We start from the raw sequence: 15,464 nt of genomic DNA on the forward strand, positions 1-15,464 counted from the left end.
CGGAAGGACGGGGCCGGGCCGCCCCCGGCCAAGTTTCTCAACTGGTGGCCGGGCGCGGGGCGGGCGGCGCCCTAACGGCCGCTCCCCACCTGCCCGCCGCCTTCCTCCGCATTCCCCTCCTCCGCCTCCTCCTCCTCCTCCTCTCCCCTCTCTCTCTCTTTTTTTTTTTTTTTTTTCTCCTCTTTCACTCATTCCTTTGTCTTCCCCGGGATTGGCAGGTTTTATTATTCCGCCTGAACAAGCCGGGGGCGGATTGGCTGCGGCGGGGCGGGCGGCGGGGCCGGCCCGGAGTGTAGTTGGGATTGCGCCCTGTCAGTAACACATGTGCGAGGGGCAGCGGCCGCACACGCACGCGGGCTCACGCGCGCTCACACCCGCTCGCACACCCGCGCGCGGCGAGGACACGCGCGCCCACGCGAGGCCGCCCCCCCCGGCCCGCCCTGCCCGGCTCGGCTCGGCTCGGCTCGGCTCTCCGCTCCGCTCCTCTCTCTCCTCTCCTCAGCTCCGCTCCGCTTCTCTCCGCGGCCGCCCGGCCCGGCCCGGCCCGGCTCGGCTCCGCGGGGAGCTCGGCAGCCGGCGGAGGGGGCGGGGGGGAGGCACAAAGTGCAGCCACATTGCCAAACTTACCCGGCGATTGCGGCAGCCGGCGGCGGCGGCGCCCTGCGTGTGCGGCTCCGGCGGCGGGGGGCTGAGCTCTGCGGCTCTGCCCTCCGGGGAAGCGGGAGCCGCGGGGAGGACCGCGGGCGGCCGCCCCTCGTAGCGGCAGCGGGGCTCGTCCAGCCCGGGCTGCCGCTCCCCGGGCCGGGGGCTCCCCCCGGAGCAGAGCCGCAGCGCGGGCGGGCGAGCGCGGCGCCGGTCTCCTCGCACGGCGGCAGCCTCCGCGGTGACCCCGAGCGACGCCGCTCCCGGCCTCTGGCAATATAGAGGGGAAGCAGGTAAGGAGCGCGGCCGCTGCCCTCCGCCGCGGGGCCGCCTCGGGCCGGGGGGCGGCGGCGGCGGCGGGCCCCGGGCATTGTCGCCGGCCCCGCGTACAAAGCCCGGCCGCCGCCCGGCCCCGCCGCCGCCGCGGGGAAGGGAAGGGACGGGGGGCAGGGGAAGGGGCTCCGGCGGCCGCCGAGCCCGGGCGGAGGGGCCGGGAGGGCGGGGGCGGCTCGGGGAAGCCGCGTCCCCCGGAGTAAACAGCGCTCCGAAACAGTGGCAGGAGAGATCAAAGTGAGCTCTCTGGCTTCGCTCCTCGCCGATCCCCTTCCTGCCCCCCGCACGGTCTTTTGTTTGGATGCGGGAGAAATCCGGTGAATCACCTAATTAAAACCAAGACATGAATTAAGCATCCATTTTTGTACTACAAATTGCCAGCTCTCTGCTCGTCCCTCCCTTGGTCTCCATTAAAAAAACACCAGAGACGCTGTTAAAAGGGGGGTGGGGGGGGTATTTCGCCTCTAGCTTCCAGCTCTGCTTTCTATTTCACTGACTCCTATCCCAGGACCTAAATTGCTTGGCTGTGTAATTACTAGAGTAAGCCTATTTAAGTTAAAAGCTTTTTTTTTTTTTTTTTTTTTTTTTTCTTCCCTCCCCCCAACTCTAAATGAAACTTGATGAGGGCCCGTCCTTAGTTATCAAGGGAGTCACTTTCTGGTCAGTCCTCTTGATTCATCTTTTTAGATTTAATCAGCATTAAGGTATTGCTTGTCCTTAAGAGCTTTAGCTTAATGGGGTTACTGGATGCTTTTCTCAGTGTAACGTTTCCCATTTTATATATATTTGCCTTCGACAAAGACGGGCTAAGGTGGTAGCATGGAGTCTTTTTCTTTCTTTTAAGAAATCCGAAGTGATTTAAAGCGCAGGGAAACGGTTTAAAGGCTCAGAGCAGGAAATGCAGATTCATTTAGGCTGTAGCTGGAAACTGTAACAAAAGGCAATTCCTTGAACAAATGCATCAGAAATCAATTTACATAAAGGTATATGATGCGTTTGGATAAATGCAATGCTAATGGCTTTTAGAGTGGTTTTCTTTCCAAAGTCTCAGGGTTTTTGTTACAGCTTAATTGGTGCAGTTCTTCTGGTTTATTGTGCGGTCACTGGACATACCTCCAGGAACTCTTTCTGAGGAAATGTGTGTTTAAAATCGGCCTAAGTTCGCCGTCTCCTGAAGCCAAGTTGGGCCGGTGGCAGGAAAAGTTCGTCCTCGCTTCCCTGGAGGTATCGGGCTGAGCGTCCTGAGCAGATAGCCAGATGCCTCGGCATGAGCACACACGGCTTACAGAGGACAAAGACAAAACATGCTGCTTAATTGGCAGTAAATAACTTGATCTTTTTATAGTATAAGTGACTGGAGGAACACCGGGAGTTTATTGGACTCTGGATTGAAGGCAACAAATTAATCGGTTTAGAGTAAGCTTTATGAATTGATTCCTATATTATCTCTCAGTTGTCCTGCTTGCGTAAAGCGTTTATTAGAAAGTGAAGAATGCCCTTTGGTAGCAGTTTGGGGCAGCCCCAGCCTGAGCACTGTGCTTCGTTATCCTGCTGCTTTCCTGTGGCCGGCAAACTTTTTTTTCCTTTTTTTTTTTTTTTTTTCTTTTTTCTTTTTTGACTAACAAAGCTCTAGCATTTAAACTGCTGATCAAGGGCAGATTAGCGAGACAGAAGTTGAGCGTGTTTGTGCGGGAAGTTAGCGGGCGTCCCGAAGCTCCCCGGCCTCGGCCCGCAGCCCGTGTGTGCGGTGTGTGCGCCTCAGCACCGGCACCGCCGCGCCTCGGGGCCGGCCGCCCCGGGGAGCCCCTTGCACGGCTCCTTTCCCCCCCCCCCGAGCCCCCTCCCGAGCCGCGGGGCCGTGCCGGTGCCGGCTGGGGGCTGCCGGCCCTGACCCGGCCCCGCGGCGCCCCTGTCCCGCAGGCCATGGTGAACCCCGGCGGCAGCTCGCAGCCGCCCCCGGTGACGGCGGGCTCCCTCTCGTGGAAGAGGTGCGCCGGCTGCGGGGGGAAGATCGCCGACCGCTTCCTGCTCTACGCCATGGACAGCTACTGGCACAGCCGCTGCCTCAAGTGCTCCTGCTGCCAGGCCCAGCTGGGGGACATCGGCACGTCCTGCTACACCAAGAGCGGCATGATCCTCTGCAGGAACGACTACATCAGGTGGGCAGGGGGCGGCGGCGGGGGGGGGGGGCGGCACGGCGGCTGCGACTTTAAAGTGGTTTGTCAGCGCAAAACAGGTCCCGACTAAAAATAAACAGCAATCAGGGAGGCTAAATTAATCTGCTTTGTTGTAGTGTTGGAGGAGAAGCGTGCATATCTGAACGGTAAATGTTAAAATCGCAGGGCTTAAATAAGGCTGTGGCAGAGGCGCTAAATAATGAAACGGCTGCCTTTAGTATCTGATTAATTATGATATTTACATAAGCACCTTTAAACTCCTTTGAGTGGAAACAGAATGACTCATTCTCTGCTCTCCTTGTGAAAGAGCTGATTACCCGGCAGTCGGAGGGCCAGCGCTCCTGCTCGCAGCCCCAACGGGAGCGTTTGGCCCCGTGTTACGGGGGCCCGAAGCAGCGTTTCTCTGGGCTTCAGCACGGAAAACGCGGGCAGCGGTGGCAGAGGGGACACGCTCCTGCTGTGTATCCCTTATCTCTTCCTCTTCCAAAGCCATACGGTGTAAGTGCCGCAGATTTGGGTAGGGGGAACTAAGCCTGCCTAATCTGGCATCTGGTGGGGCGCAGTGCGACTATGCACAGTACCCCTTCCAGCGCGCTTCCCATATAATTAATAGAAGGAATTCATGAGGTCAGGTGCCCGTGCGATCTTTTCAGGTGAACTCAAGCTACTTAAACTCATTAATTTAAAAGGAGGCATTTTGAAGGATTACACATTTAATTTGAGTAAATGGTTTGATAGACTGATGCACATGAATGCTTCAAGGAGGTGTTCTATTTCAACATCCAGTAATTAAAAAAAAAAAAAAAAAAAGCCCCATACCTTTCCAGCATAGCAGAAATGCAGAGTTAAAACAAATTGTTTTGTTTGAATGCTTCTGGCTCCTCACTTACGGTAAATGTCAAGAGTTAACCCAGGTTTTTCTTTTCCCTAACGGCTGAAAAGTTCCACTTTTTTCTTCCTTTCTGCAAATCTGTCCAGAAAACCTTACAAGCTTGTTTATGTCGTAAAACTTGACTCCTGTTTGAGAAGATCAGCACTGTACTGAATATGTGCAAATGCATGGAGGCATCCTTAGCCTAAAAGGTCGGTGCTGAGGCTTGGTTGCTCTTATAATGCAGCCTCTGTCCCGATACATGGCCTCGTCTTCAGTTAAGTAGACAAAATGCAGCTCTCAACATCTTTGAGGAATCAAAGCCTTAGCTTTTTGGGGGTATTGTTAGAGAGAAATGCCAGAAAATAAGCACATGTAGCTTTTTAATAGTGCTTTTTGGTCATCGTCCTAAGCAACAAGCCTAAGCCTGGCAGAATTGTAATTAAATAGAGCAGAACGGTGTTAGGGAAAGAGTCTTGTTTGAAGTGGAAACATTGACACTACTGTTGAGATGCAGTGAATAGTACAGATTCATCACTCGACCAACACCATCAAACAAACCCTCATGTCTGATTACTACTAATTAAAAGGAGAAGATGCGTCCACCATATCCCAGAGGCGAGTTCAGGCAAGCTTATCACAATCCTTTGGTTTTGTGTTGCCAAAAACTAATACTAGTGTATTTTGATGTAGGTGATTATGAATAGGATGCTTTATCAGATGAGGGGTTTGAATTGATCTCCTTGTTCTATCGCCTGACTTCTCTTTAGATCTGGGTGATTTGACTTGCAAAAATAACTCAGACAGATGCTTGCTGAAACTTGAACTGGACACCGTACGCTCAAGGTGGGGTTGGATGGCCTGGCTGTGCAAGGGCTGAGTTAACTCAGAGCTTTCCCTCTGGAAACAGACTTCATGGTTGTGCTGGCATGTGCGAGACCCTGGCCCTTCTGCTTTTGAGGCAGCCGCTCTTGGTGGCGGAGGCAATTTGGCAACCATACCTACCCAGTGCCTCTCTGCCATCTCCCTGTGACTTTTGTCGGGCTCTTGCAGCACCATGCTCCCTTCCCTGGGCAGCAGCCACGGGTACAGCTTCTAATGGGGGCGCGGGGGCACGCGAGGCACGAGTCCCAAAGCAAGGAGGAGCGAGCAGCCGGGCAGGCGCCAGGTGAGGGGGCCTCGACTCTCCAGGCCATTCATTACCGAGCAGTGTTAGCCCTCCGACGTCGCGTGTGGGTTTGTTGTTGTTGAACCAACACAGCACTCCCCTCTCCCTCCCTGCCTCCCCCCAGGAGCCGACCAAGCACCAAATTAGCCGTGGCGCTGGGAGAGCCACCACAGCAGCTTTCATTGAAAGCCAAGGTTCCTGGGAAAAGAGAGGGAGGCGAAAATCCCGGCCCGCTCCCGCTCCCTCCCCACCGCCACAGAGGCGTTCGCAGGGCGGAGAGCGGAGCACAGCCCTCCCAACCTTCAGATGCCAGATAAAGCAGCAGCGTGGCAGCGAATCCGCACAATTAAAAGCTTTAATTAGTGTCTCCTCCATTTTCTCTTAGTTCTGATAGGTTTTATCTAATGAGATCTGGTCCCTGGCTTAGATCTGCTCGGAATGACGTGTCCGAAATGAATGAGAGCCGCGTCGCAAACAAAACATTTAATTAACAAAATTGGCCTCTAAGAGAGAGCAGGGAGTGGTGGGGAAGGGAAGGGAAGGACGGGGAGGGGGAGGCCGCCCAGCCTTGCTTAAAGGGACAGTGCCTGAGGCCCCTACCCATCCGACCCCTCCCCGGGGCGCAGCGACCCCTCCCCGGGGCGCAGCGGGACCCAGACCTGTCCCTGTCCTGCCATGGGGTAAGGGGGTCCCTGTGGCCCCTCTGGGAGTAGGGCCGCGATGGGATGCAATGGGAAGGGGGCTGCTGGGCAGCGAGTTCATTTCCCTGGTAATCAGCGGCAAGCTGCTGCATTCGGGGAGTGCTGTCCCTTTAATTGAACAGGCTAGGTAATTAAATGGCACTTTTCCAATAGGATGTGCTAGGTAAATCTAATAGTTGGTTATTTAATATCACTTTGAAGTCTGCCCACTCAAGCACAATGACAGCACAGGAGCATGTGAACTATTAGCTAGGAAAAAAAAAAAAAACAGGATCTCAAAAATTAATTAAATCGCATGCAATTTAGGGGGAACGTTTATCTTGATTTGTCATAACAGAATTAATTCAAGGCCTCCAATTCACTTGGGGGCAGATCTGTTACTCTGAATTAACCAAGCGTAATTTGGCTGTTTTTTTTTTTTTTTTCCCTTCCCCTTCTCTAATGCAGCACTTGCCATTATGCACAGCCCCCCTTTTAAGTATCAATAGCTTCTGGTGCTTTTAAGGTGCTTGGTCTCTAGTTATTCTGAAGTACCTTTAATGGACTTGGCTCCAGGCGTAGTTTCTGTGTTGCCTTTCTTTGTTACATTTAATATAGCTGGTGCAGAATTTAGATTAAATATAGGGAATGTACAGAAACACCAATCGCTTCTGGATCAGTAGGTCTGGATGTGCATTTCTCTCCGAGAGGGCTTGGATGTGTGTTGTGGGCACAAATACGTGCTGCGCTGTGCAAGATTTGGAGCAGTTAAATCTGTCTGCCTCCACAGCGTCCAAAACAACTGCAGCCACATTTTGTTAGTGTAAGTTGCTTGAGATGCGCATCTGCTGATTCTGAATTTTGAGCAGCAGGACGTGAAACTGGACTGAAGATTTCTTGCTGCTTTCCTTGCTACTCTCTGAAGTTCTGGAAAAAAAAAAAAAAAAAAAAAAGAAAAAAAACAGGAGTGCTTGTGTGTACGGGGTGTGGGGAATGCAGTGTTGGAACTACCCAGTAGTTAATTTAAGGTGGCTCAGTAAAATGCTGTTAAGTGCAGAAGAGCTGCCTTGTCCGTGTAGGGAACCTCTTGATGTTTGTGATTGATTGCATTGCCCAAATGTTGAAATATTAATGACCTTCTTGGACTGAGGACCCAAAGAGGAAACTGAAACCAATTCTGTCATCACAATTAAAGAGTCCCCTGGCTTTAATTAGCCTGACCTGGGGTATCTCTACCCATTGCTGCAGTTAAAGAGAAAAGAGCCCATTAAAGTCCAGTCTGAGACCGATAGCTACTTAATTGAGCACCTAAAGCCTCAAGCCTTTTAAATCAAATACTGTCCTGGACAGTCCCCCTGGTTAGATAATTAGCTCTCCAGCCTCTCAGAAACCATGTGAAACAACTTTTTCAGTAAAGAATAGTTACTGTGGTGGACTTCCTTTACTGGTAAGAAGGAATAACATTTTTTTATAGATAAAACCTTTTTCCTGCTAATGGTATTAGAAAACAAAAACATTCATTATAGCAGAGAAGGAAAAATAAACCTAATTGTCCTCGTAAATAACACAGAGCGCTGGAAAGGTGTTGTAACTTTGGGAGTAATTTTCAGGAATTTTAGCGGAGATTCAGCTGATGTGACTTTGGAAAACAGAATTGTTCTGGAAACATGCTGAGGGAAAACCTAAGGTGCGTGGAAAGCCTCTGGATTAGTTTGACTCCGTTTATTAAAATTCACAGACATTCAAGGTGTACAACCACTTCTAGTCAGAGAGAATTGTATAACAAATGAATGCTTAATGAAGACAAGTAGCGCAAGGAGATCAGTATTCCAAAAGCTGTGTTTTCAGGCGGGTGCTGCAGTCACACAGAGGGCTGGGAGAGACCGCTGATCGTGCTTGTGTTCTCCCGGACAGGCAGTGTTGTCTGCTTGTCTGCAGGACCTTGCCTTTCTGCCCCCACCCTGCCAGTAATGCCCTTGTCATCACCCATTGCCCTAGATTTGTGAATCTTTGCTCTAGATACGTAGTGATGTCTCGCTGCATCCTCTCGGAGCGCTTCCCGTGCACCTTTTCTATGTGCCAACTTCATTACTAGTAACAATGGGGGAAGAAAAACGCATATCGTAAAGCTTTGGAAGTAACCTCAATACATCATGTGGTGGCTCGGAACTGGTCCTGATTTAGAAGATGCCCTAATAATGGACCCTCAGTTTCTAGACAGTTTAGTCCTTTTGGCTGGAGGTCCTGACAATGTATTAGTTCAGCTTTCCCTTTGTAACCGCTGTGATTCTGCAAGAACGTGTCAATGTGTCGTGGATCTCAGACTAATTAGTTTTGAAATGGAGTTTTGATTGAACTCTTCAAATCGATGCTGCTGCAAAATTTGTTTCTCAGCTTCCTATTAAAAGCCATCTTAAGGGGCAGTTTTACTACTCTCTCTGTCGTTCAGTCGATACATTTAATAACAACTTACAGGCTATTTTCAATAAAGTGGCGACAGCAAATTAGTAGTTTGAACATGACAAGCCTCCTCTGCAAGCTCAGATTCTGAAAATTCAAAGCAATTATTTTTATACAGAGGCACACTGCAATCATTCAGATTACGGGTATTCTGTTGTAATGCGTCTCCGAGGTTGACACAAACAGAATTTTATGACTTTATTTGGACAGGAAAGAGATGCAAATATTAATATTTATTATGACACCAATACGCTAATTTGTAAATCCTATTACTGTGTTTTACATTGTGCAGAAAAGTGGGTCTGTGACCCTGCCAGCTAGTTCAGTTTCCTTTTTTGCTGTGAAATGATTGTGGTACTCTTTATAAATATTTGTGTGTATTAGAGAGACACGCGCAAAAGCAAATAAAGGTTTTCTAATTCTAGCTAATGCAATCTGTAAAAGTAGAACTCAATAATTATTATTGTGTTATATTTTGAATCGATGTGTTGTGCCTTTAAATGGATTTGAAGAATTATGTATATATTTTTCTTCACCACTCTTCTGCCTATTTCCCCCCTCCCCCTGCTGCCTGTGCCCCCCCCAACCCAATGGCAGATGTTGTGGTCTCATTTGATTGCATAGGAAAACTGCAGTGATACAGCAAACACCCAGAGAGATATGATGACAAATGGGTCCAGATCCCGGTAAATTACTTTCTGCTCAAATCGAAATTTCATTCAGTTTGTTGCTAGCAGAGATGAAGTAATCTAAATTGTGGACTCAGGAGCAGATAGAGGGAAGTTGGAGCAAGCATTTCATTATCAAGAGAGAGAGAAGGTTAGGATGAAAGAGATGAGCAGAGGCAAATCTAAAGTGTTGACACCATGATTGAAAAGGTTAACCCATACACATTATATATCAACCTGGATAGCAGAGAGTTTCTAATGGAAACTCTGCACTGATGGAGGTTTACTGGAGTTTCAATACACTGAGCATGATGTCTTCTTAGATATACAATCAAATCCTCTTAACCCTTTTGATGACTCATATCTCAAGATATGATTAAAGTACAAAAGAGTTCTTCATATAATTTCAAGGACACAATGCATTTAAACTCCAGTCATGAATTGTATCTTTTTTTTTTTTATGATGAACCCAGTAATCTGATAAAATGTGTGTAGTACAGAATTGTTTGTGTTTCTAGAGGTGTAAGTCAATATTTCTGATTAAATCCTGTGTAACCACATCCAAGGTAGGGTGAAGCTACCAGTTGTAATATGAAAAAGTATATTTTTGTATAGCAACGTGTAAGCAAGTTGGAAGACAGGGGTCAGAAGTCTAAAATAGTTGTGTAATAAACCATTGCAGTGATGCGCAAAAATGCTTAGAGCCTCTTGTGTTTTAAATAATTCATGATCATCACCTCTGTTTCAGGTTATTTGGAAATAGCGGTGCTTGCAGTGCCTGTGGACAGTCCATTCCTGCTAGTGAGCTGGTCATGAGGGCACAGGGCAATGTCTATCATCTTAAGGTGAGGGTGTTCTCTACGTGTTTTTGTTATTAGCTGATGAGAACTGCCGTGCTTCTGTAGTATAAAATCTGCATCTGCTTGTGAATAAAGTGTGAAGCAATAACTAGAGATATGAGTACATATTAGGAAGCTTCCCTTAGTGTGTAGCTTTGTTCCCTCATAATCGGTAAAACTATACTTGAGTTATGTATTGCATAGTCCCAACAGGTACCTCCAAACATGGCATTAGTCTTACTAGAAACCAAGCAGTTCCATATCTCAACTGTACTCACGGTCTCTGAAGTGTAATTTTCAAACCTGCAGCATACTTAATTTGTGCTGTAGTTTCACTCGCTGTCTTTTTTCCTTTTTCAGTGTTTTACATGCTCTACCTGCCGGAATCGCCTGGTCCCAGGAGATCGGTTTCACTACATCAATGGCAGTTTATTTTGTGAACATGATAGACCTACAGCTCTCATCAATGGCCATTTGAATTCACTTCAGAGTAATCCACTACTGCCAGACCAGAAGGTGAATACTCAACAATTACTAATAAGCTTTATTAGAGCTAAATGAAGATCAATTTCTTTTCAATCTAGCAGTGGACATTCCCCACCCCTGCAAAGAGACCTTTAAAGTAACTGAATTTAAGTAACATAGACATGGGGTACAGGGAGAAAAATGCTAACCTTTAAATATGACACATAGGGCGAGTCAGTTTATTTTGGTTTGGGCATGTGCAGCTGTACAGCTGTTGAACTCTTTATGTACAAAGCAGAACGGAGAGCATACGTTAACATAAGCTCTTAACAAAGAGGAGCATTTTATTTTATAATCTTGAAGTTAAGGGCTACAAGAGAGCAGGTTTCTGTGGGAGGAAAATTAGATCCTTTAATATGGAAATAAATGTCTTGTGAAGAGAAGGTTCCTGAACCAAACCAGTGTAAGGTTTTAGTTGAGGAGGCATGCTGGGGTACTCTTTCAGAAGTATTTCCTTGTCTGTTTTATATGTCATAACTCAGATTTAAAAACCAAAGTGCTGTTTTCTTATCGCTCCATAACACTAATAGCTCAACTAGAGATTGTGTATCTCTGTGGTTGATAGCTCTTGGTTTCTAGCTAAATGAGTAAATAATGACTGTACAAATCATATAGAGAAGAAGAAGAAGAAGAAAAAAATCTGATCAACAGTTGTCCTGTAAGGCTGAAACTAGATAGTTTTAGATCTATTTTAATCTCCTTAATAAGTCCTAAAGCTATGCAAGTGAGTGCATTTTGATAACTGCTGTGCCTAATTTGTAACAATTACTGTCAACCTTGAGTTAAGAGACTGTTCATTCCACCCTGGTCCAGAAAAGAGTGAATGTATGACTCTTGCACATAATTTTATTCACATCATATTTCATACTGATTATGTATTGATGACATTGATTCATTTACTCTTTACAGCGCCACTTGCATGGATATTAAATCTTATTGACCACAGATGAATTTTAATTTCAGATTGGTGATAGATTTTTCCATCAGCTCTGATAGTATATTTGACTTTTTCATCATTAACCCAGGCAATCACACAGCACTGAGTTATTGCAATGAAACAAAAAGTGCACACTTCAGTTGGTAATTCTTTATGGATTTACAATAGGAACTTCATTAATGTCTGTAAGGATCACAAAAAAATAACATTTATCTGCGAATAGGAATTTTGAAGATTAAAAAAATCTGGGACAAATGCTAGGCTTATCTATTCTGTAATGTGCAGAATAATTTTTAGTGCTTTTACTTAGTGGAGAAATATATGCAAGAAAACAAACTGCTTCTTAAGTTCCAAGATTTTCTTTTGTTTTCTCGCTACATTTCAATATCCATGTTTGCTTTTTTTTCTGTGCATAAATTTACTGATTAATTTTAAGTATTCTTTCAAGTCTTATGCAGTGAGTGTAATTACATCAAAATAAAACATGGACTTTTTTATTTACTTAATTTGTCAATTGAGGTGATGAGAGAGCTGAGTACCAAAGTCGTATATATAGTTAGGCAGAACAAAGATAATTAAGATTGGAGGAGAATGTGCAGCTTCTTTTCAAGGAAGTACAAATACAGTTAAAGATTCATAGATTTATACTGTTGTGAATTTTAATGAAACAAATCTGTAATACAGACTAGCTGGCGGTGAATCTATTAAATGAATATTTGTAGGTATCCCATTTCGAAATATAGGTAAAACCATTCATCTCTATACACTGCAGTAAAAGGTTTACCTTTCTGAGAGAGTGGTTTATCCACTTGTCTTCTGTGAATGTAAAGTTTAATGTAACTTCAAATAGGTGTCTAAATTGTCATTTAGTTTTATCAGTTTCTTACTATGCCTTAGCAAAACATAAAAATGATTTAGTTGCAATAAAAGCAGTAGACATGATGAGGAACATAGAACATGGAAAAGAAGTAAAATTGGACTAGACTTGCAGAGCTCACAACTGAAGACACCTAGCAGAAGCTAAATGCAGAGAAGATGCTGAGAGCAGGTCTTTATTAGTTCTGTCACTGACAATTAACTGCATCGCTACAGTCGATGATGAGGCAGACAAAGAGGTATTAAGGAGAAGATTGTGGAGAGGGGTTATAGTTGTTTTGATTCTTTATAATATTATGTCTCCATAAAACAGTGCAAGTTTCTATCCTGGTCTTCTGAGGGGAATTGTGGAGGGCCTGAATTTCAGGAAACTGAGTTACAGTTGAGGAGATGAGTTGGTAATTCATAGGTTTGTCAGGTGACTGGAGTTCTGGAAGATATAGGGGCAGGTGCCAAAAGAGAGCTTTTTTGTGTTAGCATTTTAACAATCTGAAGATGTAAACATCACAGATGTTTTCCAGAAAGCTGTGCATTTTAGGGCCACTAATTAAAAATGTTCTTCCACTATGACAGAGTTGGCTGTAACAGATACTCTTTATTAAACATTAAAGATCGATCAGTCTCCTGGTTATTCTGCTGCTAGAGACTGTAGACATAGCAGAATATTCACAGGGTGTTTTTATTAAGCTGAAGAGATTGAGACATACTCCTTGCAATAAAACACAGTTTTGTTGCATTTGTGAAGGTGACAGTTACAAACTTACTATTCTCTTAATATGTAGTTGACGAGTTAACATGTATTGGTACTTGGTGCAGGCAGAAAGGGTTGCATGATCTGACTTTGCTTAAAAATCTTGATTTTGTTTTTAGGGAGGCAGATGCAGCGGTGTCAGCTATTACTGACTTTTGCCTGCCTAAGTCAATTCACACATGGAAATTACAACTTTTCATCACTTGCTATGTCATCTGAAAACAAAACTATTTTACCTCGGTTAGGTACTGCTTGCCGGCAGAAAGCAAGCTCAGTGTGTGATGTCCTGTGTGCCATTTTATTTGAAGGGGTTGTGTTGTCCTCTGTAGAGAATTGTCTATACTTTTTTGGCAGCAGTAGTATTTCTGCAGTATTTCTCGTAGGCAGTAATACTGTTGGCAAACTAAAAGTGTAATTTTTCCACCGATGGGCAATGTTTGTAGCAAACGCTTGTCTTCAGCTTCTAATACTTTTAAATAAAGTATGAGTTAGATTACGTCTTTCAGAGAAGATCTTAAAAATCTTCTAGTTTACATATCACTCAACAATTCCCTTGTAGTTACATAATTGGTGTTGTCTGTGTCCATAGTAGAAGATATTTGATGCTCATTTATTAAATATGCTTGCTGGCTGCTCCCTAATCTTTGTTCTGGACAGACAAATTACCTTTCTCACACTGAGCTTCAGCTCTGGGGAATTAAACCTCCAAGCCTCTACTACTTTAATTAGCTTGAAAGTGGGGGGTTGCAGTTACTAATAGACCTCAGGCTTTTAGTAACTTAGAGAAAGGGTGAAAAAAGAACTTCCTGGGAAGCGCAAAATGTCATTTAAAAACCATAAAATTCTCATATATATTATTTCATTTTGGTAATTGCAAACAGATTGTATTTGAAGACTATGGATGATCATTTCTATTTTATCCATGAAAGTTTAGATTTTTATTGAGTTAGACACTTTTAATTATCACAATTCATTAACACCAGTGTGAAAGCACATGTTTGACTTCATATATTAAAATGTTTATGTAACATTAACTAACACACCAGATGAGGAATTTTAAATGGGGGGTGGAGGGGGTGGGGGGAATCCTGAAATATCTATATTTAGCTCTTGTGCAATGCAGCATATTAACCAAAGTTGCCTTGGGAGGATATTGGCTGTACTTCTTATTTGCTTTACACACTATTTCTTCCAATTATAAGATCATATTACTAGCTTCTTCAAAGGCATGGCATAATGTTTCTTCCCTTTTAAAGGGGGCCCAGAAAAGCCACCTTATTCACGGTATGATTTGCTACCAGAAGGTACATTTATTTATTGTTGTCATGTTTTTTTCTTTACTGTCTGCTCTTTTTAGTAGTGAAACTGCAGAAAATATTTGCTTTATGCTATTTGAAGTTGAAACATTAGCAGTATGAATGGGTAGTGTAGAAAGCCTTAGTCAAGTCACAGTTGGAAAGTAATCTAATAAAAAAGAGATTAGTAAGGAAAAGACAAAAGCAGTCATGTTGTAGTTTCCTACCTCAAATTTAGTATTCTAGCTAAGATACCCATTTTTATTTCTTGCAGGTCTGCTAAAAGGTCAAAGTAATGCAGAATGCGTGCCTTCATCTCAAATTTTGTTCATCACAGATGGATCCCATGTCTCCAAGTAGACAAGTCACCTTTGTAGCTAGCATCAGTGCCAGCTCCATACCATTGCACCTTCTTTATTCTTGATTGCCCTTCCCACATTTATTGGTGTATTAAAATGACTGAATATGAACATTAAGGACTCCATGAACCTGGGCTAATGGGAGACTGTAGAGAAAATGAAAAAAGATCCACCGGAGGACATCTTTGGGGGGGCGGGTGGGGAAGATGACTAATGAAGCTAATTAAAAGAAGCATTGAAATCTGCTTTCTACCCTCATTAACAATTAGCAGGGCACTGGCCAGTTTGTACCCTGTGTTTTACCTTAACAACATTCTATTTGCTCTTTGTATATTTAAGTGTTGTAAGGAAATGTGTTTCAATCAAACTGAACATGAGATAAAGGGAAGATGTGGCTTTTGTGATATTCTATCACAAACACTTTTATTGTATCTCTGTAAAATACAATGTATGTATGCATGTAAGTGTTTTTGTCCTAATGTTGCTACTTCCCATGGCAAAAAAAAAGAAAAGAGAAAAAGGAAAAAAAAAGTCAGGCTCATAGCAGCTACTGTGTAGAAATTTTCACTTACTTCTAATTTGCTGAATGAAGAAAAATCTTTTATTTGTGATATTTTCAGAGACATTTGCTCTAGTATGGTGTATTTAAATAATAAAAAAGTAAAACAAAAAACACTGAATTGAGTATGGGTTTTAAAACTTTGCTTCATTTAAAATAAAAAAAAAGAAACTACATTCAAAACATTACTCTGAAACTAAATCTTACATAGTCATGACTTACCTTAATTGTCAGTTACCTTTAAAAATAGCTTTTTTTTTCTTTTTTGTCTTATGCCAGTAAAAAACCTGTTAAACTACTACTGTGTTACTCTTGGCAAGGATA

General features: G+C 44.3%; 1 protein-coding gene across 1 annotated transcript; it reads left to right on the forward strand.

Moving 5' to 3' along the window:
• The first annotated feature begins 205 nt into the window (after positions 1 to 205).
• On the forward strand, positions 206 to 15,256 carry LMO4 (LIM domain only 4). Its single transcript, XM_068690530.1, has 5 exons — positions 206 to 935; positions 2,896 to 3,134; positions 9,748 to 9,844; positions 10,199 to 10,354; positions 14,497 to 15,256. The coding sequence occupies exons 2-5, from the start codon at positions 2,899 to 2,901 to the stop codon at positions 14,503 to 14,505; spliced, it is 498 nt and encodes a 165-aa protein (XP_068546631.1). The 5' UTR covers positions 206 to 935; positions 2,896 to 2,898; the 3' UTR covers positions 14,506 to 15,256.
• Positions 15,257 to 15,464: the final 208 nt, after the last annotated feature.

Source organism: Anas acuta, chromosome 8, assembly GCF_963932015.1.
Source record: "Anas acuta chromosome 8, bAnaAcu1.1, whole genome shotgun sequence".
Taxonomy (NCBI): Eukaryota; Metazoa; Chordata; class Aves; order Anseriformes; family Anatidae; genus Anas; species Anas acuta.